The following is a 21,027-nucleotide window of genomic DNA, read 5'->3' on the forward strand; positions in this document are numbered from 1 at the left end:
TGCCTCCCAGGCATGCAATGCTCTTCTATTCCCGTGTGGGGACTAATGACAGTGGAGTTGTCTTTGCTCTGGCTAGACTCCTTAAATAGTCTAATCGCTCTATATTCTATTCTCAAATATGCCCCCCGCCCCTGCCAAGGCTACCAGCCTTTGCCCATGTGTTCCCTCTGCCTTTCCCCCTTCTTTCATTACCAGAGTATTGATTATCCTTCAAGGTCTAATGCAAATATCATCTCCTCCATGAAGACCGCCAAATCACAGCCCCCATTCAGTAAAAATTATTCACTCCTTTCAACGCGTAACCACCGTATGCTATGTTCCTGTCTGTTTCACCTTTGTTTTCATTCCGTCTTAAAATATAGTTTCTAGAACAAGGTCTGTGCCTTAAGTATCTTTGCATTTCCGATGCATAGCATGTAGTGAGCCTTAAACGAATATTAATGCAAATTAAAATTTGTCTTATCATCTGGTCTTAAGACATGCTTGCTTTCAGTAGTGTGCATTGGTGGTTTTTGCCTGCTCAGCATCGGCTCCTCTGCCTTGGGGTAAGGGTTGTGACTTTCCTCTGGGAAGCCCCCTCCCTCTGCCATGCCCAGTCCAGGCATATGGTTGGGGCTGCTCCGTCCCTTTTTCCAGGGTGGACATGTGACTCCCACTTGCTCCATCGGTACACAGGGATTAGCCCCAAGTCGGTCAATCGGGGCCAATGACAATAACCCAGGGGCACCTCCTGGCACACTGGACATGAGGGGCTTCTTTCTGCTGTGGTTGTTTGGCTGGAAAAACGCCAGGCAAGGGCTGCTGGTACCCATTTTGTCACCACATGGGGAGAGGCGGCCTGAGAGTAAAGCCTTTCTTTATGCCCTTTGGGAGGCAGAGGAGGAAACAAAGGAGCAGTGGCTCTGCTGGGAGGCTGGCCTGGGTGGGGGGCAGAGGCCCTTGGTGGAGCAGCAAGCACAGGAACAGCTCAGGCCACGGGGATACCAGGACATCCAATGCGGCAGACGCCGCCTAGCAGCAGCAGGCTGGGACCCCAGTGATAGCACAGCACAGAGTGTAGCTGTGGCCTAACTTGAGCCTTCAGAGCAGACCTCCGGCCACCCTATTGGAAATTCTGGGAGGAGGAGCCTGGCCTGAGTTAGGCTGATGCCATGGTTCAAAGAGGGATTGGGCAGTACATTAGAGAGGACATGGCATTTGTAGTCAGACCCGGGGACAACCTCTTTCTAGCTGGGACAATCTCCACCTCACTTGGATTCAGTTTCATCTGTAACATGGGGTTAATAATCTCTATTGCAGGATTATTGTGAGAATTAAATGGAATAATGTAAGCAAAGCACCTAGTACTTATCCAGCACTCAAGCAGTGGAGTTGTTGTTACTAAGTGGGCTGGGTTCTGGCAGGCCCAGGCCTGGTGGAGCTTAGGGGATGAGGGAGGCAGATGATGGAGGGGATGGAAATTGAAGCAGCATGTTGGCCTCTGAGCTGAGCCACTGTGCAGGGCTATGTTAGGAAGGTAGGAAGTATATCATATTCATCTTTGTATGCCCAGAACTAAGCAGAGTACCTGGCAGAGAATAGGACCTGGGTAAATAATTGCTGATAAAAATAATAAATAGAAACTGCACTGAAATTGATATCTTCTAAGATTTTCTAGACCATCTAAGAATCATCTACTTGAAAGAAAAAACTGTGTGACAGAATGAAAAGGATACTGGACTTGAGGTTGAAAGATCCAGGTCAAGCTCTGGCCCTGTAGCCATGTGTTGTAGGATCCCAAGCCAGTCCCTTAATTACTGCAGTCCTCAATTTCTTTATCTGTAAAATGGGGCTATTAATACTTTGCCTGTCTACCCCAGAAGGATGTCGCTGAGTTTGGAAAGTTCCGGTAGCACTGGAAAGCCCACAGCAAAAGTGAGGAGCAGTGTCCACAGGTGCAGTTAGTCCCAGGGCTAACTTGAGCCAGAGGGAACATTTACCTGAGGTAGCAAAGGCTGACCAGCTGGACTGGGGAGCCAGGGAGGTTGCCCAGAGCTGCCAAGGTCATGGCTAGGAAAACAGTGTTTCCAAGTGTCCAGTTTGAAGGGCAAGGCAAGGCTAGACACAGGTGTGTAGCAGGTAGGACTGCAAGCAGGAAAGAATACAGTGGGAGGAGGAAGACAAGGAAAGCAGCTCAGAACAAGCTGGAAGGTTCCCTCTTCAAGGTTCTTAGTGATAAACCAAATAGGTAACATGTATTGAACACTTGCTGTGTGCCAGCTGCTCTTCTAAGTATTTTCATGGATTATTTCCCTTAATCCTCAATAACTCTGCGTGGGTACTATTTGAACCCCATTTCACAGATTAGGAAACTGAGGGTCAGAAGTCCCAGAGGATTTTAATGAGGCTGACAGTGGCTCACATTCTTAAGCACCCTGAATTACTGCTGATACACAAAGCAGGGGTGGCTACGTGACCTAAAGAGAGAAGAGAAAACTATGTTTAAAGGCATTTTGTAAATTGAAAAGTACTGGGTAGTTGTTAGATGTTGTTAAATCTAAAGTCTTGGTATAACTTCTCTTGGCCTCTTGGTAACTCCCCAAGAGTGGCACGTTGGACAATTATGGCTGAGGAGAACCATCACCATAATCATAAGGAGGACCACCTCTTACTGAGCCTTTCTCTGGAGACTGGCATCTTCCCCAGGAGGTCATCAGGAGCCAGGAAGGAAGTGTGGCAGCCTCTGCTCTGGTGACCAGCTTTAGCTCCCCACATGCTCCAAAGGAATCAGTGTCTTCCATCCTCTTCCCAGGTCATAATTAAGCTCAGGTTTAGGGGGTTCCAGGGCTGCAGGGTGGATGGCAGAGCTCACATACCTGGAATGTGAATGCTCCTGCCTCTCTTGGTCACAGCATTTCAGCGCTGGAAGACTCCCTGAATTCTCCCAGCCCTGTGCGAGTTGCCAGGCATGAAGTCAGACTCAGGGTACTGAGGACCCCTCTGCAGTGAGCTTCTCGGCTCAGGCTCAGTGGTCTTATGCTGGGCTCACAGCCCAGGGAAGGGAAGTCTCAGGCTGACCTGGCACCAAGACCTGAAGGGAAGAGGAAGGCTGTGTGGGTAAGACTCTAGGGAGCCAGGCAGAACAGAGGGCAGCACACGAATAGCCTCAGGGAGGGAGGCAGTGTGGAAGGCTGGGGGAGGAGAGGGCAGGGAGCAAAGCAAGGGGAGAGCAGAAGGGGACAAGGGGTGGAGGCTTGCACTGAAAGAAAGGGCCAGTAGTGGCTGGGAGAGAGAAGGCTGTGGGGAGGGGCATCAAGATGATACATGGAGGTAGGCTGTGTCTTGGCAACAAGACTCCCCCAGGGTGGTCTCACGGGTGGTTGCTGAGATGGAGGAGTTAAGCGAGTCTGGTGTAGAGGTGCTCCAGGAAGTATTGGGAAAGGCTTTTTAAGGTTTTCAAAAAGGAGTTTAAGGTTATTGGAATTAGGGCAGGGAGTGATAAAAACTGTAAGAAGACCCAGATGTTACAGGGACAAATGACAATGTCAGGGAGAAAAAGGATGGCATCTGCAGATGGCGTGGAATCCCCGAGGAGAGAAGCCCTCCTGCAACGAGGGTACAGCAGTAGCCAGGAAGAAACAATGGAAGTGGCAGTGGGGAGGGGACCACACTAACACCTTCTCCTGGCTCCACAAAGAGAAATGGGAAGGGAGCAGCCTCTATGGCAGAGCCCACAGAGAACCAGGGCTCAATGCAGGGTAGGAGGTGGAGGTGTCTGACTTAGTCCTGGCAGGGGAACATGGAAGGGCCATCATACGGACATACCTGCAGGGCTGGGGCAAACTTGGTGGCAGGAATGGACAGACCCAACTGCAGGCCACAGGAGAAAGCCCTGCTGGATGGATGGAAAGTCAGAGCCAGAAATGGTGAGAGGCAGCAAATTTGGTTCAAGAAGAGTCAAGAGGGTTATAGGCAGAGGGAGCAGAGGAACAGCTGAGGGGACTCCAGGAAGAGCAGCAGATAAGGAAGGTTTGATCCAGGGTAGTGGGGTGGCAGGCTCAGGGAGATCTGGCAGCAGGCTCCCCACCTCAGGCTGAGCCTCAGAAACCATACTTCAGGCCCTGCCAAGACTAGTAGAGAGCAGCACTCCAGAATTATAAGAAAAGGGGCCCTGGGCCAGCTGGCAGGAGGGGGACCTGGTCACCAGAGTTAAAGTGTAAGGGCAAGGCCTGAGCACAGGAACAAATAGTCTGGTTGTCAGACCTGTGAGCCCCCAGTCATGGTGGGACCCATATGGACTGATCAGTTGACTGAGTCCACCTGGGCCTGTCGGCCCAGGGTCCCTATCTGGGATTTCCTGGGGCCCTCATGAGGACTAATAGGAGGCCCACAAGATGCCTGGGGGAGGCCCTTCCAAACCAGGCCTAAGCTACTAGACTCAGCAAACAATAAACATGCCACTGTCAAAACAGATCAGAGAACTCTGCTGCCACACCAGAGAGCTGATATTTATGAAAATTATATAGAGACATTCCGCAGGCTTTCTTCTGCTTTTCAAGCCCAAAGAACCACAAGCTCTCTCACCACGTGCCCTCCATGGGGATGATGAGCCTGTGAGGAGGCGTATGCCCCTGATCAATCTGCAGGGTTTGCAGGGAATTTTCATCACTGTCTCAAGGTGTTAAAACTAAAAGGACTGACTTCAGCAATATGGCAGAGTAGGTGAAGTAGAATGGGCTTCTCCTCCATCAGAGTAACTAGAAAGGGGGTAGAGGACACCAGAGACCGTGGTTCTGGGATGTGACTAGCCATAGAGGGTCCCCCACAGTATGTGAAGGGGACACCCAACAAAAACAGAGGAAAGACAGTGGCTGGAGGGATGCAGTGAGTGTGTTCCCCATCTGGACTGCCCCCCATCCCCTCCCCAGGCTGGCAGCAGCAAAACCGCCACCAGGCAAGGGAGTGAGCAGCGGCTCCCCACTCCTGTCTACCTACCTTGACAGTTTACTGGGAGGCCTGATCCTCCACAGCCAGACAGCAGGGAGCTCCCTGGAGGGAACCTGACGGGCAGTGGTTGCTCTCCCCCACAGAAGTCCAGGGAGTGCAGTGGCGAGAAGCAGGGAAGGGAAAGATGCCAAACGGATCAGGAGGCCCTCCCACACCCCAGAGACTCGTGGGCGCAAGGCAGGCAGAGATCAAAAGGTAAGGCCCACGTCCCACCTGCAGGGTGCTCTTGATTAGGCTCCCTCCCTACTTGCTCGGAGCCCACATTGCAGCCCCAGGACCAGGATTCCCCAGAGCACATGGAGATCCAGTGCACTGACTGGTTCCACACCTGGTTTGGACTCTTCCCACCACACAGGAGAAGTTCAGGGAAGACCTACTTGTGAGTGCCACCTTCTGGTAGATTAGAGAAATTGCACTCCAGCAAGCTATACCTCCACAACGCCACCTGCAGGTAGGATTGGGAAACTGCATTCAGGAAAGCAAATTATATAAAAAGACTCAATTAATTCTGAATTCCCAAAATAACCCTATCAAGACAAGCAAAGGCCCCAAAGCCAACAGAAAAATTACAAAGCATTTGAAGGATATAGATGATATGGACAAGTCAAACAAACAAATTAAAAAGCCAGAAAAGACACAAAATTTGGAGCAATTAATCAAAGAAGTACACACAAACATCAATACTATGGCTCTGGATATAAAGGACATGAAGAAGAGCCTAGAAGAGCACAAAGAAGAATTTGCAAGAGTAAATAAAAAAATAGCACATCTTATGGAAATAAAAGATACCATTGATCAAATTAAAAATATTCTTGAGACATATAACACCAGATTTGAAGAAGCAGAGGAATGAATTAGCGACCTTGAGGATATGGTGATGGAAAGTGAAAGCACAAAAGACTGAATGGTAAAAGAAAATTGAAAAATTGGAAACGGAGCTCAGGGAAATGACAGGCAACATGAAGCACACAAATATAAGAATCATTAGTGTTCCAGAAGGGGAAGAGAAGAGTAAAGGAGTAGGAAGAGAATTCAAATAAATTGTTGGAGAAAATTCGCAACCCTCTAAACAACATAAATATGCAAATAAAAGATGTCCAACGAAATCCAAATAGACCAAAGCCAAATAAACCTACTCCAAGATATATACTGACTAGATTGTCAGATGCTGAAGAGGAGAAACTTCTGAAAGCAGCAAGAAAGAAGTGATTCACCACATAAAAGGAAAACACTGTAAGACTAAGTACTAACTACTCAGCAGGCACCATGGAGGCAAGAAGGCAGTGGTATGGCATATTTCAGATTCTGAAAGAGAAAAATTGCCAGCCAAGAATTCTTTATCCAGCAAAGCTCTCCTTCAAAATTGAGGGAGCATTTAAAATTTTCATTGACAAACAAATGCTGAGAGAATTTGTTAGCAAGAAGCCAGCCCTGCAGGAAATATTAAAGGAAGCTCTATCAGCTGAGAAAAAAAGAAAGAAGTGAGAGGTCTGGAGAAAAGCACAGAACTGAAGAGTAAGTGTAACTTAAAGGGAAAAAAGAGAGTGGGGTAAAATAGATCTAAATAACTAAAAACCAAAGGATAAGATGGCTGGTTCAAGAACTCCCTTCACAGTAATAACTTTGAATGTGAATGGATTAATTTCTCCAATTAAAAGATACAGACTGGTAGAATGGATTTAAAAATATGACCCAGCGATATACTGTTTACAAGAGACTCATCTTAGACCCTGTGACACAAAGAGACTGAAAGTGAAAGGATGAGGAAAAAAATATTCTGTGCAAACTGGAATCAGAAGAAAGCTGGGGTAGCTATACAAATATTGGACAAAATAGATTTTAAATGCAAAGATGTCATAAGCGATAAAGAAGGACACTATATATTAAAAGGGATAATTCACCAAGAAGAAATAACAATTGCAAATGTTTGTGCACCCAACCAAAGAGCTTCAAAATACATGAGACAAACATTGGTTAAACTGAAGGGAGCAATAGACATGCTACAATAATAGTGGGAGACTTCAATACACCACTCTCTTCTACAGCTAGAACAACTAGACAGAGGACCAATACAGAAATTGAGAACCCAAACAATATGATAAATGAATTAGACTTAGTAGACATATATAGATCATTACATCCAAAAGCACCAGGATATCCATTCTTCTCCAGTGCCCATGGAATGTTTTCCAGGACAGATCATATACTGGGGTACAAATCAAGTCAATAAATTTAAAAAGATTGAAATTATTCAAAACACATTCTCTGACCACAATGGAATGCAACTAGAAATCAACAACCACCAGATCTTTCACAAATATAGAGAGTTTTAACAACACACTCCTAAACAACCAGTGGACAAAAGAAGAAATCACAAGAGAAAAAGGTAAACATCTAGAGACAAATGAAATGAGACCCCAACATATCAAAACCTGTGGGACACAGCGAAGGCAGTGATGAGAGGGAAATTTATGACTCTAAATGCATACATCTGAAAGCAAGAAAGAACTAAAACTAAAGACCTAACTGAACAAGTGAAGAGGCTAGAGAATGATCAGCAAATTAACCCTAAAGTAAGTAGATGAAAAGAAATAACAAAGATTAAAGCAGAAATAAATGTTCTGGAGAACATAAATAAATTAATAAATCAAAATAAATAAATAAATAAATAAAACCAAAGGTTGGTTCTTTGAGAAGATCAACAAGATTGACAGACCCTTAGTTAGCTAGACTGACAAAGCGAAAAAAAGAGAAGACCCAAAGAAACAGAATCAGAAATGAGAAGGGGATAATTACCACAGATCCTGAAGAAATTAAAAAATCATAAGAGAATACTGTGAGCAACTGTATGACAAGCTAGACAATTCAGAGGACGTGGATAATTTCCTAGAAACACATGAACAACCTAGACTGACCCAAGAAGAAATAGAAGACCTCAACAAAACAATCACAAGCAAAGAGATCCAATCAGTCATCCAAAATCTACCTACAAATAAAAGTCCAGGGCCAGACAGCTTCACAGGGGAATTTTACCAAACTTTCCAAAAAGAATTGACACCATTCCTGCCCAAACTCTTTCAAAAAATTGAAGAAAAAGGAACACTACCTAGCTCATTTTATGAAACAGAATCACTCTGATACAAAAATCAGATAAAGTCACTAAAAAAAGGAAAAGTACAGGCCAATCTCCCTAATGAATATAGATGCAAAAATCCTTCCAAATCAAATCCAAAGGCACATTAAAAGGATTATACACCACAACCAAGTGGGGTTCATTCCTGACATGCAAGGGTGTTTCAACATAAGAAAATCGATTAATGTAATTCAACACACTAACAAATCAAAAGGGAAAAATCAAATGATCATCTCAATAGATGCTGAATAAGCATTTGACAAAATTTGACATCCCCTTTTGATAAAAACACTTCAAAAGGTATGAATTGAAGGAATCTTCCTCAGTATGATAAAGGGCATATATGAAAACCCCACAGCCAGCCTAGTACTCAATAGTGAGAGGCTGAAAGCCTTCTCCCTAAGATCAGGAACAAGACAAGGATGCCCACTGTCACCTCTATTATCCAACATTGTACTAGAAGTTCTAACTAGAGCAGTTTGCCAAGATAAAGATATAAAAGGTATCCAAACTGGAAAGGAAGAAGTAAAACTATTATTTGCAGATGATATGATCTTATATTTGAAAAAACCTGAGAATTCCACCATAAAGATACTTGAGCTAACAAACAAATTCAGCAGAGTGGCAGGATATAAGATTAATGCACATAAGTTGGTAATGTGCCCTAGAAATGACCTAACTGAAGAGGCAATTTTAAAAAAACTCCATTCACAATAGCAACTAAAAAAATCAAGTAGCTATGAATAAACTTAACCAGGGATGTAAAAGACCTCTACACAGAAAATTACAAAATTTTACTAAAAGAAATAAAATGGACCTAAAAAGGTGGAAAAATATTCCATGCTCATGGATAGGAAGACTAAATATTGTTAACATGTCATTTCTACCCAAACTGATCTACAGATTCAATGCAATCCCAATCCAAATTCCAACAACCTACATTGCAGAATTGGAAAAGCTAGCTATCAAAATTTATGTGGAAGGGAAAAGGGCTTCAAATTGCCAAAAAACATCCTGAAATAAAAGAAGAATGAAGTGGGAGGACTTACACTTCCAGACTTTGAAGCCTACTATAAAGCCACAGTAGTCAAAACAGCATGGTATTGGCATAAAGATAGACAATACTGATCAATGAAATCGAATTGAGAGTTCAGAAATAGACCCCCAAATATACAGTCAACTGATTTTTGATAAAGACCCCAAATCCACTGAACTGGGACAGAACAGTCTCTTCAACAAATGGGGCTAGGAGAACCGGATAGCCATAACAAAAAGAATGAAATAGGATCCCTACCTCACACCCTATACAAAAATTAACTCAAAGTGGATCAAAGACCTCAATATAAGAGACAGTACCATAACTCCTAGAAGATAATGTAGGAAAACATCTTCAAGACCTAGTATTAGGAGGTCGCTTCTTAGACCTTTCACCCAAAGCACAAGCAATGAAAGAAAAAATAAATGGGAATTCCTCAAAATCAAAAGCTTCTGTACCTCAAAGGAATTTGTCAAAAAAGGTGAAGAGGCAGCCAATGCAATGGGAAAAAATATTTGGAAACCATGTATCTGATAAGAGACTGATATCTTGCATATATAAAGAAATCCTACAACTCAAAAACAATAGTACAAACAGCCCAATTGTAAAATGGGCAAAAGATATGAAAAGACATTTCCCTGAAAAGGAAATACAAATGGCCAAAAAACACATGAGAAAATGTTCATCTTCACTAGCTATTAGGGAGGTGCAAATCAAGAACACAATGAGATATCATTTCACACCAGTAAGAATGGCTGCCATCAAATAAACAGGATATTACAAAGGCTGGAGAGGTTGTGGAGAAACTGGAACCCTTATGCATTGTTGGTGGGACTATATAATGGTATAGCCACTCTGGAAGACAGTTTGGGGGTTTCTCAGAAAACTAGACATTGAATTACCCTACAATCCAGCAATTCCACTTCTTGGTATATACCCAGATTTGAAAACAGTGACACGAACAGACATTTGTACACTGATGTTCATAGCGGCATTGTTCACAATTGCCAAGAGATGGCAACAATCCAAGTTTCCTTCAACAGACGAGTGGATAAACAAAATGTGGAATATACATACAATGGAATACCATGCAGCAGTAAGAAGCAACAAGGTCCTGAAATGTATGGCAACAGGGATGAACCTTTAAGATATAATCTGAGCGAAATAACTTAGACACAAAAGGAGAGCTATTATATGTTACCACTTTTGTGAACTATCTGAACAACTGAAAATCAATGTCTTATAAGAATATTGGGAATCTAGTGACAGACAGTAGCTAGCAAGGGGGAATGATAAACTAATATGTTCAGATATGTTAATGATGGTGAATTCAAAGGTATGGTAATGGATAGGGGTAATAATTGTTTGTTAATGGAATTGTAAGTATCAGAGCTTTATTGAAGTCAAATAGGAATGAAAGGGGTTGTTTAAAGGCATGTTTCCCACAGATCAGCACCACAAATATAGACAGGTGCTTGCATGATATACTTCTAAGGTATGACACTAGCACAGAGGGTTGACCACAGAAGGGTATATTGGAAAAATCTACATATTGCATATTAGGGACTATAATTAATAGGAATACCATACTAGTATTACAGAAATACTAGGGACAAATCATTAAGGACTGGCAAGAGCTACGAGATGTTTTTGGGTCATGAGAATTGCTTGAAATGGAGAGTAATGAGGATTGTACAACTAAGTGATGATAATGTGAGATATGGATGGATTATTGTGGATATAACATATGCTGTGTGAACCTAGGAACCCCCTACTTTATAAGTCAAGCCCTCAATACTGAGGCTTGCTCAGGTGAAACTTATGGCTGTAAAGAGGAGGGTATGCCCACCTGTAATTATGCCCAAGATTCACCTCCATAGAACCTCTTTTGTTGCTCAAATGTGAACTTTCTCTCTCTAAGCCTAACTTTGCAAATAAATTCATCACCCTCCCCCCGACATGGGGCAGGACCCCAAGATGAAATGAGCCTTTCTGGCAACGTGGGACATGATTCCAGGAATGAGCTTGACCTTGGCATCAAGGGATTAAGAATGCCTTTTTAACCAAAAGGGGGGAAAGAAAGGCAACAAAATAAGGTTTTAGTGGCTAAGATAATTCAAATAGAGTCAAGAGGTTGTCCTGGAGGTTACTCCTACCCAAGTTTCACCTAGTTATGCCAATTGACCACATTATGATAAGCCCAAGTCAAAAGAAGTCCAGAAAACCTTAAAGAATACCCAGATCCCTATCTGAGACTCTACAAGTTTCACTCACTAAGTTTATTCTTCAGAAACTTAAGTCCTTCAGAGTGTTCCTATGCCAGCTAAGTCCAAAAACCCAGAGGCAATAGCCTCTTCAAGAACATCAACTAGATGTGTCCCCTTTGCTCATAAAGTTGACACCCCTTTTCAACATGAACAGGTTAGGGTGGTCATTGCCTAGACATTCCTGAAGATCGGGAAAGTGATTAAACTAGAGGAAGGGGTAGCAACAGACAAGATGGGATTTAACAAAGGATGATGAATACTTAATCTTTATATAATTTTCTTTTCCTTAGTTGGTAGGGTATTAGAATAGCTAGAAGGAAAGAATTGAAATGGTGGAACTGTAATCCGTAACATCCTTTGAAATTTGTTCTATAGTTGCCTGTTCAATTGTAATTTGAAAGCTATATGATTTATATATATATATATGTTATATTTCACAATAAGGAAATAACTGAAACTATGGTACTATAACTCATAACAACTTTGGAAATTTCCTATATATCTACCTGTTAAATCATACTTTGAAAGTTATTACCTTTTTGTATATGTTATATTCATAAATAAGGAAACAACTGAAACTGTGGAACTGTATCCTGTAATATTCTTTGAAATTTGCACTCTACTTGTTAAATTGCACTTGGAAAGTTGTCACTTTTATGTATACATGTTATATTGTACAATAAAAGATACGTTTAAAAAAAAAAGGGCTTCTTTTCAGAAACACACGAGTGAAGGTAATCTATCCCATGCCACAGAGAAACTTTCTGCTTCAGGTATCGGAGCCCTTGGTTTCCTGTGGTCCCTGGAGGCTTCGCTCAGCCCCTTCCTCCTGCCCTTCAGACCCACTGATGCACAGTCCTACAGCTTCCACTTCCTCCCAGGCACCCCCTCTACCCCCCCTGCTCCCCACTCCACCTCCCAACACTCTCCCTTGCCTGCAGGGAAGCAGGAACTTGAGTGAAGGGAGGGAGGTGAGGGAGAAAGAAGACTCATCTCCATCTCTCCTGCCCTGGGCACCAACTGGCAGAAGGAGGAGGGCCATGTATTGAGCAGGTAAAGGAGGTGAGGCCAGTGGGGACAGGGTGGGAGTTGTCATTCCTATGGATCCCCATTCACCTTTCTGGTCCTGTCCTGCCCCAAACCCTGCTGGCCCACCCACCCAGTCTGAGAGGGCCAGGAGCAGCAGGAGGCCAAGAGGGGCTCACCTTGAGGAGGGAGGCAGGTTCCTGACATTCTCAATTGGAATTCCAATTGCCTCAAGATGGGGATCTACAGCTGCCACAGATGGCATTCAACCCCAAAGCCACAAAACGTTACCATAGATTCTTGTGGACTCTACAGAGATGCTCTATATACCCCCTCTACAAACTGACCCCACCAAAAGTGAGCCTTCCTTCTTTCACTAATTCAAAAGAATTTACTGAGCACCAACTACATGAAAGACCGAGTCAAGGAGTAGAACAGAAGTAGGTACCCAGGTTAAAAATCAAATGTGACCAGGCTGCAGCACTGGAGAGACCAGAGAGGTGAGCTCTAAAAACATGCTTAGGAATTCTGGCATCTCTGTGAGCTGGGGACAGCTTACACAGCAGAGTGATACTGAACTCAGGCATTTCTCTGTTTCTGAAAATAATACATGAACAGATCATGAGCAAACCGAGAGGACTTAGGGAATGACTTATTCATGATCAGCCTTTGTTCTTATAGAACAAATATCCTAGAGGGATTCTGGGATAGCTGCAGTGCTATAAAAAGGAGAATTTAAAGTATAAGGACTCGATTTCCACTTTCAAATGAAACTATTTCTTGCAGTTTATTTTTGTGTCTTGGAGAACACTCCAGCTGCAGAGGTTCACTGTGGTCTGGGGCTATAAAGCAGATATCCAGGCACAGGGGCAAGTGTGAGCCTCTCCTGGGTGAGTCAGGGAGGTGGTGTCCACCTGGTGGGAGGAGCAGGAGAGAAACTGGAAAGATCTTAACACAAAGGAGTCTGGGCTTGATTCTTCCGTGGTCAGGTGCAGCAGGGGTTGCTTAGGAAAGGGACTGCTCCAGACCCCCAGATCAAGAGCACATTGCATGGGGGGGCAGCAGAGGCAGAAGGAAGGCACTTCAGTGAACTCTCAAAATTGCCACAATTTTACTGGGGTAAGTGACTCCATGACCATGGCATCGCTGCTTATAGGCTTGTTTCATCAAGTTAGCTCCCCTTTCTGTGCCTCAGTTTATTCACCTACAAAATGGGAATACTAATGGCATCCACCTCACATGAACAAAACAAGGATTAAATAAATTAATCTATGGAAAGCATGTAGAACAATGCCTGCTACCTAGTAGGTGCTCAATAAATGTTAGCTCTTAGTATCATTTATTATTATTTTTGGGGGGAGGGTGGGGGTAGCGTGGCAATTAATCCACGAAGCTCACATCAAAAATATTCTCAGTGGTTTCTGTAAATCACATTTCACTTTGCCTATGGGAGAAAAAGATGAAAATTATTTCAAATAGACATGCACATACTTTAAAAGAGTTTATTTTTAAAAAATCACAGTAAAAACTGCCATACAAAATTACTTTCCGCTATTAATGACAGGCACTCCTAACAATTCAAGTATATCTATTTAACTCCCCAAATTAAAGAATTTTAAATTCCCTTGAAGCCTTTTTTACTTCTGAGGTTATATAAAAATAAGCAGGAAAACATTAACATGAAATGAAAATGAATTCTGCACAAATAAGGGTCATCAAGCAGCTTAAATTATCACCTGAAATACTTATACTTCAGAGAAAAATCCCAGATGACAACACTATATGTGTTTTTAAAAAATTCACATTATTCCATGAGGCACGCATACATCATTTGCTCTTCCCATTTTTTTCGCCCAGCCTGAGGCAAAAAATTGAGTGAAAGTTTTTCCAGGCAGTGGCCTTATTTTTATGCACATTCCTTTTCTTTTTCTGAATTCAGAGTTTCTGAAAACATCAAAGCTTTTCTCCTGATAAAACATGAATTGTAAACTGTCCAAGAACCAAGTTATTATGGTTCTCAAGTTTCTTCCTTCCTCTGGGAGACCCAAGGGTCTTCACACATCCAGACCTGTTCTCCTCTCCCACACAGGGTGCTTTGGGGGTAGGAAGTGCTGAAACATCCGGCAGCTCCAAGATACAAGCGAGCAGTCTCAGGAGAGGGCTGAGACGCTGGAATTCAGAGCAAGTCTTTTATATCAAAATATGCCAACTCACAGCAATAACAGATTTTGGAGAACTAGAAATGTGAAAACCACCTAGAAATTGAGCATTAAAGAGATGTATGTTTATTGTTGTATGCTGAAAACTGGTGGATTCCTATTTTTAATAAGCTGCAATAGAGCAGGGGGTTGGCAGTCTAACCAAACTCTGTGTCCAGTCTATAACCTAGTGGAGGCAGGTGTCCTAACAGGAGATTGCTAAAAATAGAAATACAAGCCAGTTGACAGGACCAGATAGTAGTTGCACTTTTGCTGGCATTGATGCCACCCACTGGTTCAAGTGACCTGAATCCCTGAGTGAAAGAGACTTATCTATTACCTTTCAAATCATTCTGATCAATACACAGAGCCAGAGGAAGGAACGTAATAGCTCAATAGGAAAATTATACATTCAGAAAATGTTATATTGTCATAATTGATCCACAGCATTTCCTGGGCACTGATAAATGTAACAAATTCAGTCATAAGCTACCAGAACCATTGCCACGACAATCAGAAAATGCAAAGTGAGGACGCCATCACTGGCATTTCCTTCCTTTTGGTGGGCAGCACCTTCAGGGCCTGGGATAGACAGCTGAGGATAAAGATTTCCTGTGGGCTAAAACAAGAGGTGGTGCTGTCCTTCTCCAGTGTGACATGAGGGGCCCCTCGGAGAGCCTTTATGTAGCAGACTCTAAGAATTCTGAGGTGAACACAGCTTCTGCATAATCTTCACACATATCCTGAAGTTCAGCAGCCACAGCCCCCAGAGCTTCATCTACTAGCTCTTCTGAAAAGCTGGAAGACAAACAACACAGCTAAAGGTATGTACAACCAGATATGGGAGCCATTCTTTTACTCAGCAGGAGAACTTAACACACCAATTCTAAATTTCAAAAGCCAAGAAAAGCCAAGATAATTTTAGGGGAAAAACAAGGAGAAAGGTGTTACTCTACTAGATATTAAGATTGTGGTACTTAGATCCCAAAGTCCAGGTACAGGGAGGGACCCCCAACACACCCAGAGGTAATCTCTCCCTGTCTCACACACACACCTTTATTTTTTCTGAACTGTGTTGAGAGTAAGCTACAGACTTACTTAAATACTTCAGCATATATTTCCTAAACACAAGGATATTCTCTTCCATAACGCTGATTTATAAAAATCATAAAATTAAGAATGATACAATACAATCAACTAACTTTATCTACAGACTTTATTCAGATTCTGCCAACTGTCTTAATAACATCCTTTATAGCAAAAGAAATGTTTTGTAGTCTGGGATTCAACCCAGGCTCACTTGTTGCATTAGTGGTCATGTCTCTTTGTCTACTTTAACCCAGACTAGTTCTTTAGTCTTTCTTTGTCTTTCATGACCTCAATGTTTTTTGAAGAGTATAGGCTGTTTTGTTTGAAGAAGGTCCCCTCAATTTGTGTTTGTCTGTTGTTTTCTCATGATTAGATTCAGGTTCTGCATTTTTGAAACAAATGCCACATAAGGGGTTGCATGTCCTCCTCAGTGTATCATGGTACCTATTCTGCCATATTGCTGATGACGGTTAATTCTGATCCCTTGGTGAGGGTTTTTCCCCTGTAAAGCTACTACTTTCCCTTTTTAAATAATAAGTGTACCATAGGGAGATACTTAGTGTGCCAGTCTGAATGTATTATGTCCCCCAAAATGCCATTAACTTTGATGAAATATTGTGTGGGCAGACATATTGGTGTTGATTAGATTGTAATTCTTTGAGTGTTTCCATGGAGATGTGACCCACCAAACTGAAGATGATAACTCTGATTGGATAATTTACATGGAGGTGTGGCCCTGCCCATTCAGCATGGGGCTGGATTAGTTACTAGAGCACTATATAAACTCAAACAGAAGGAGCGAGCTTGCTACAGCCAAGAAGGACACTTTAAAGAACGCACAGGAGCTCAGAGAGGAGCTGTGCAGTTTACAGACATTTTGGAGACGGCCTTTGAAAGCAGACTTTTGCTCTGGAGAAGCTAAGAGAGGACAAATGCCCCAAGAGCAACTAAGAGTGACATTTTGGAGGAGCTGCAGCCTAGAAAGGAACGTCCTGGAAAAAAGCCATTTAGAAAGCAGAACTCTGGAGCAGATGCCAGCCACATGCCTTCACAGCTAACGGAGATTTTCTGGATGCCACTGGCCATCCTTCCTTGGACACTTCATGATCTTAAGACTATAACTTTGCAATCAAATAAACCCCCTTTATAAAAGCCAATCCATTTCGGGTGTTTTGCAAAAGGGCAGCATTTGCAAACTGGAACACTGAGACTATGGAAATATTCTGATTCTCATCAAAGTTGCCTGAATCAACCATTACTATGATGTCTACCAACAGTGATTTTCTGATTATATCATTCCTTCTACATTTAATAGTTGGCATTCTACTATAATGAAGAGCTTTCCCTTCTCCCTTATTTATTTATGTATTCATTCATTCATTTATATCAGGTTGCCCTTATATAGATTATTTTATTCAATGGCTTGTAATCCATTACTATTTATTTTGATACTTAAATTGTCCCAGATTTGGCCATTAGGGGCCCCTTCAAGCTGGCTTGTGTGTCCTTTTTTTTTCTCTTTTAACATGCATTTTTTTTTTTTAATTGAGATTGTTCACATACCATACGATTATCCAAAGATCCAAAGTGTACAATCAATTGCCCACGGTACCATCACACAGCTGTGCATCCATCACCACAATTAATATTTTTCCATTTTTAGAACATTTTCATTACTCCAGAAAAGACAAAAAAAAAGGAAACGCGAATCCTCCGATACCCCTAAACACCCCCCTCTCTATTATTGATTCATAGTTTTGGTATAGTACATTTGTTACTGTTGATGAAGGAATGTTAAAATACTACTAACTGTAGTATATAGTTTGCAATAGATATATTTTTTTCCTATATGCCCTTCTATTATTAACTTCTAGTTATAGTGTCACACATTTGATCTAGTTCATGAGAGAGATTTCTAATATTTGTACAGTTAATCATGGACACTGTCCACCACAAGATTCACTATTTTACACATTCCCATATTTTAACCTCCAGCTTTCCTTCTGGTGACAGACGTGACTCTGAGCTCACCCTTTCCACCACCTTCATACACCATTCAGCACTGTAAGTTATTCTCACAATGTGCTACCATCACCTCTGTCCATTTCCAAACATTTAAGTTCACCCTAGTTGAACATTCTGCTCATAATAAGCAACCTCTCCCCATTCTTTAGCCTTGTTCTATATTCTGGTAACTTATATTTCATATCTATGAGTTTACATATTGTAATTAGTTTATATCAGTGAGACCCTGCAATATTTGTCCTTATGTGTCTCTCTTATTTCACTCAACACAGTGCCCTTCATCAACCCATTTTTTTAGTTTTGTTCACACACCATACATTCCATCCTAAGTAAACAATCAATGGTTCCCTGTATAGTCATGTATTTATGTATTCACCACCATTGCCTCTCTACATATAAGGATATCTCCATTTCTTCCACAAAGGAGGAGGAAGAGTCAAAGAAGGCAGAGAGACAAAAGAAAAAGAAAAAAGAGAGAAAAACAAAACAAAACAAAACATGGCAGCTAGGAAACAACAAAAGGAAAGATAGCATTAAACTAAAGTAGAATAAAAAGTCAGACAACATCACCAATGCCAAGAGCCCCATACCCTTCCCCTATGACCCCTCCATAATCATTTAGCTTTGATATATTGCCTTTGTTATATCAAAAGAAGCATAATACAATGTTTCTGTTAATTATAGTCTCTAGTTTGCATTGACTGCACCCTAGGTTTCACTGAGTTATAAAGTCCCAGTCTTTATCGTTCCTCTTTCCTTCTGGTGTCCCACATGCGCCTAACCTTCCTCTTTCAACCACACTCACAGTCATCTTTATTCAGTGTACTTACATTGCTGTGCTACTATCTATCAAAACTATCTTCCAAAACTCTCACTCCTGTCTTTTCCTTTCTGTCTGCAGTGCTGCCATTAGTGTTTTCTGTAGAGCAGGTATCTTGTTCACTAACTGTCATTGTCTGTTTGTCAGAGAATATTTTAAGCTCTCCCTCATATGTGAAGGACAGTTTTGCCAGATACAGGATTCTTGGTTGGTGTTTTTTCTCTTTCAGTATCTTAAATGTATCATCTCACTTCCTTCTTGCCTCCATGGTTTCTATTGAGAAATCTGCACATTGTCTTATCAAGTTTCCTTTGTATGTGATGGATCACTTCTCTCTTGCTGCTTTCAGGATCCTCTCTTTATCTTTGATGTTTGATAATCTGATTATTAAGTGTCTTGGCATAGGCCTACTCAGATCTATTCTGTTTGGGGTATACTGCACTTCTTAGATCTGCAATTTTACATCTTTCATAGGAGATGGGAAATTTTCATTGATTATTTCCTCTATTATTGCTTCCGCCCCTTTTCCCTTCTCTTCTCCTTCTGGGACACCATGGCATATATATTCACGTATTTTGTGTTGTCATTCAATTCCCTGAGACGTTGCTCATACTTATTCATTCTTTTCCCTATCTGTTCTTTTGTGTGCAGGATTTCAGGTGTTTTGTTCTCCAGTTCCTGAGTGTTTTCTTCTGCCTCTTGAGATCTGCTGTTGTATGTCTCCACTGTGTCTTTCATTTCTTGTGTTGTGCCTTTTATTTCCATAGATTCTTCCAGTTGTTTTCTCGAAGTTTCGATTTCTAACTTATATATGCCCAGTGTTTTCATTATATGCTTCATCTCTTTTGCCATATCTTCCCTAAACTTTTTGAATCGATTTAGCATTAACTGTTTAAATTCCTGTATCTCAGTTGAAGTGTAAGTTTGTTCCTTTGACTGAGCCATACCTTCATTTTTCTTAGTATAGGTTGTAGTTTTCTGTTGTCTAGGCACCTGGTTTCCTTGGTTACCCCAATCAGGTTTTGCCAGACCAGAACGGGCTCAGGTCTTGGAAGGAGGCAATAGTATCCAGTTTCCCTGAGGGTGTCTCAGAAGATTGATAAAGACTGTGAGGCCTCAGGGCACTGTGCCTTTCTGCCCAGCATGTGGCACCTGTCAGCCTGTAGCTCCAGACTGGTGTAAGGAGGTGTGGCCCATGGCTGTTTTCCCCCAGGCTCTGGAGTCTGGTTCTGAATGGAAGGGAGTAATAGAGCTGGGCCCCACTTCTTTCCTCTTAGGGAAGATACAGCCCCTGGGGAGATATCATTTGCATTTGAATAGTCTCTCTGACTGCTATCTCCAACCTTGTCTGGGTCAGAGTACTGGGAACTGAAAATGGCTGAGGCTTTCTCCACTGAGCCGAAAAAGGGACAGAAAGCCCCCCTTTAGGGCCAGTCCATGCCCCCCCCCCCAGTTTCACCTGTCAGCCAGAGATAGCACCTGGTCCTCTGGGCTCCCCCTCCCTCCCAGAGAGTCCTCCAGCTCTCCAAGGTCAGTTTTCACCAAAAGCCTCTGTCTACTTGTTGGGGACTCGTAGCTTGTATTGAGCAGCCCACATTTGTTAATCAAAACCTCAGCTGAAGCTGGGCCGAGCTACATTCGCTTGCTCAGAGAGTGCTGTTCTCTATCACAGTGAGGCTTTGCAGTTTGGGCTGCCATGGGAGGAGGGGGCTCTCAGCTTGGATCCATAGTTTTTACTTACAGATTTTACGTTGCAATCTCAGGCATTCCTAATTCAGGTTGGTGTATGATGAGTGGACAGTCATGTTTGTCCCCTCACAGTTATTCCAGATTATTTACTAGTTGTTCCTGACTGTTTGTTAGTTGTTCCAGGGGACTAACTAGCTTCCACTCCTCTCTGTGCCGCCATCTTTTTCCACCTCTTTGTGTGTGCTTTTTTTTTTAATTTTAAATTCAGTTTTATTGCAATATATTCACATACCATACAATCATCCATGGTGTACAATTAACTGTTCACAGTATTATCATATAGTTGTGCATTCATCACCCCAATCTATTTTTGAACATTTTCCTTATACCAGAAATAATCAGAATAAGAATAAAAAATAAAAATATAAAGAACATCCAAATCATCCCCCCCATCCCACCCTATTTTTCATTTAGTTTTTGTCCCCATTTATCTACTCATCTATCCATACACTGGATAAAGGGAGTGCAATCCACAAGGTTTTCACCATCACATTGTCACCTCTTGTCATCTACATTGTTACACAGTCATCTTCAAGAGTCAAGGCTACTGGGTTGGAGTTTGGTAGTTTCAGATATTTACTTCTAGCTATTCCAATACATTAAAACCTAAAAAGTCTTACCTATATAGTGCGTTAAGAATGTCCACCAGAGTGACCTCTCGACTCCATTTGAAATCTCTCAGCCACTGAAGCCTTATA

The 21,027-nt window shown here is 42.2% G+C and overlaps 2 protein-coding genes across 11 annotated transcripts in view; both read right to left on the minus strand.

The window, feature by feature from the left end:
- The window catches only part of PITPNM3 (PITPNM family member 3), a 129,639-nt gene extending 124,218 nt beyond the window's left edge, over positions 1–5,421 (minus strand). The window contains exons 1-2 of the mRNA XM_037809585.1: positions 5,364–5,421; positions 2,652–3,070 (exon numbers count right to left, since the gene is read on the minus strand). Of these exons, the coding sequence (XP_037665513.1) occupies positions 2,652–2,754 (103 nt within the window). The 5' untranslated portion in view covers positions 2,755–3,070; positions 5,364–5,421. The remainder of the gene's footprint in view (positions 1–2,651; positions 3,071–5,363) is intronic.
- Positions 5,422–13,936: 8,515 nt separating this feature from the next.
- The window catches only part of KIAA0753 (KIAA0753 ortholog), a 73,433-nt gene continuing 66,342 nt past the window's right edge, over positions 13,937–21,027 (minus strand). For all 10 annotated transcript variants that reach the window (XM_037809593.1, XM_037809590.1, XM_037809592.1 and 7 more), the window contains one exon: positions 13,937–15,444. In XM_037809593.1, coding sequence (XP_037665521.1) covers positions 15,428–15,444 — 17 coding nt within the window. In that variant the 3' untranslated portion in view covers positions 13,937–15,427. The remainder of the gene's footprint in view (positions 15,445–21,027) is intronic.

Source organism: Choloepus didactylus, chromosome 18 (genome assembly GCF_015220235.1).
Source record: "Choloepus didactylus isolate mChoDid1 chromosome 18, mChoDid1.pri, whole genome shotgun sequence".
In the NCBI taxonomy this organism is placed as follows: domain Eukaryota; kingdom Metazoa; phylum Chordata; class Mammalia; order Pilosa; family Megalonychidae; genus Choloepus; species Choloepus didactylus.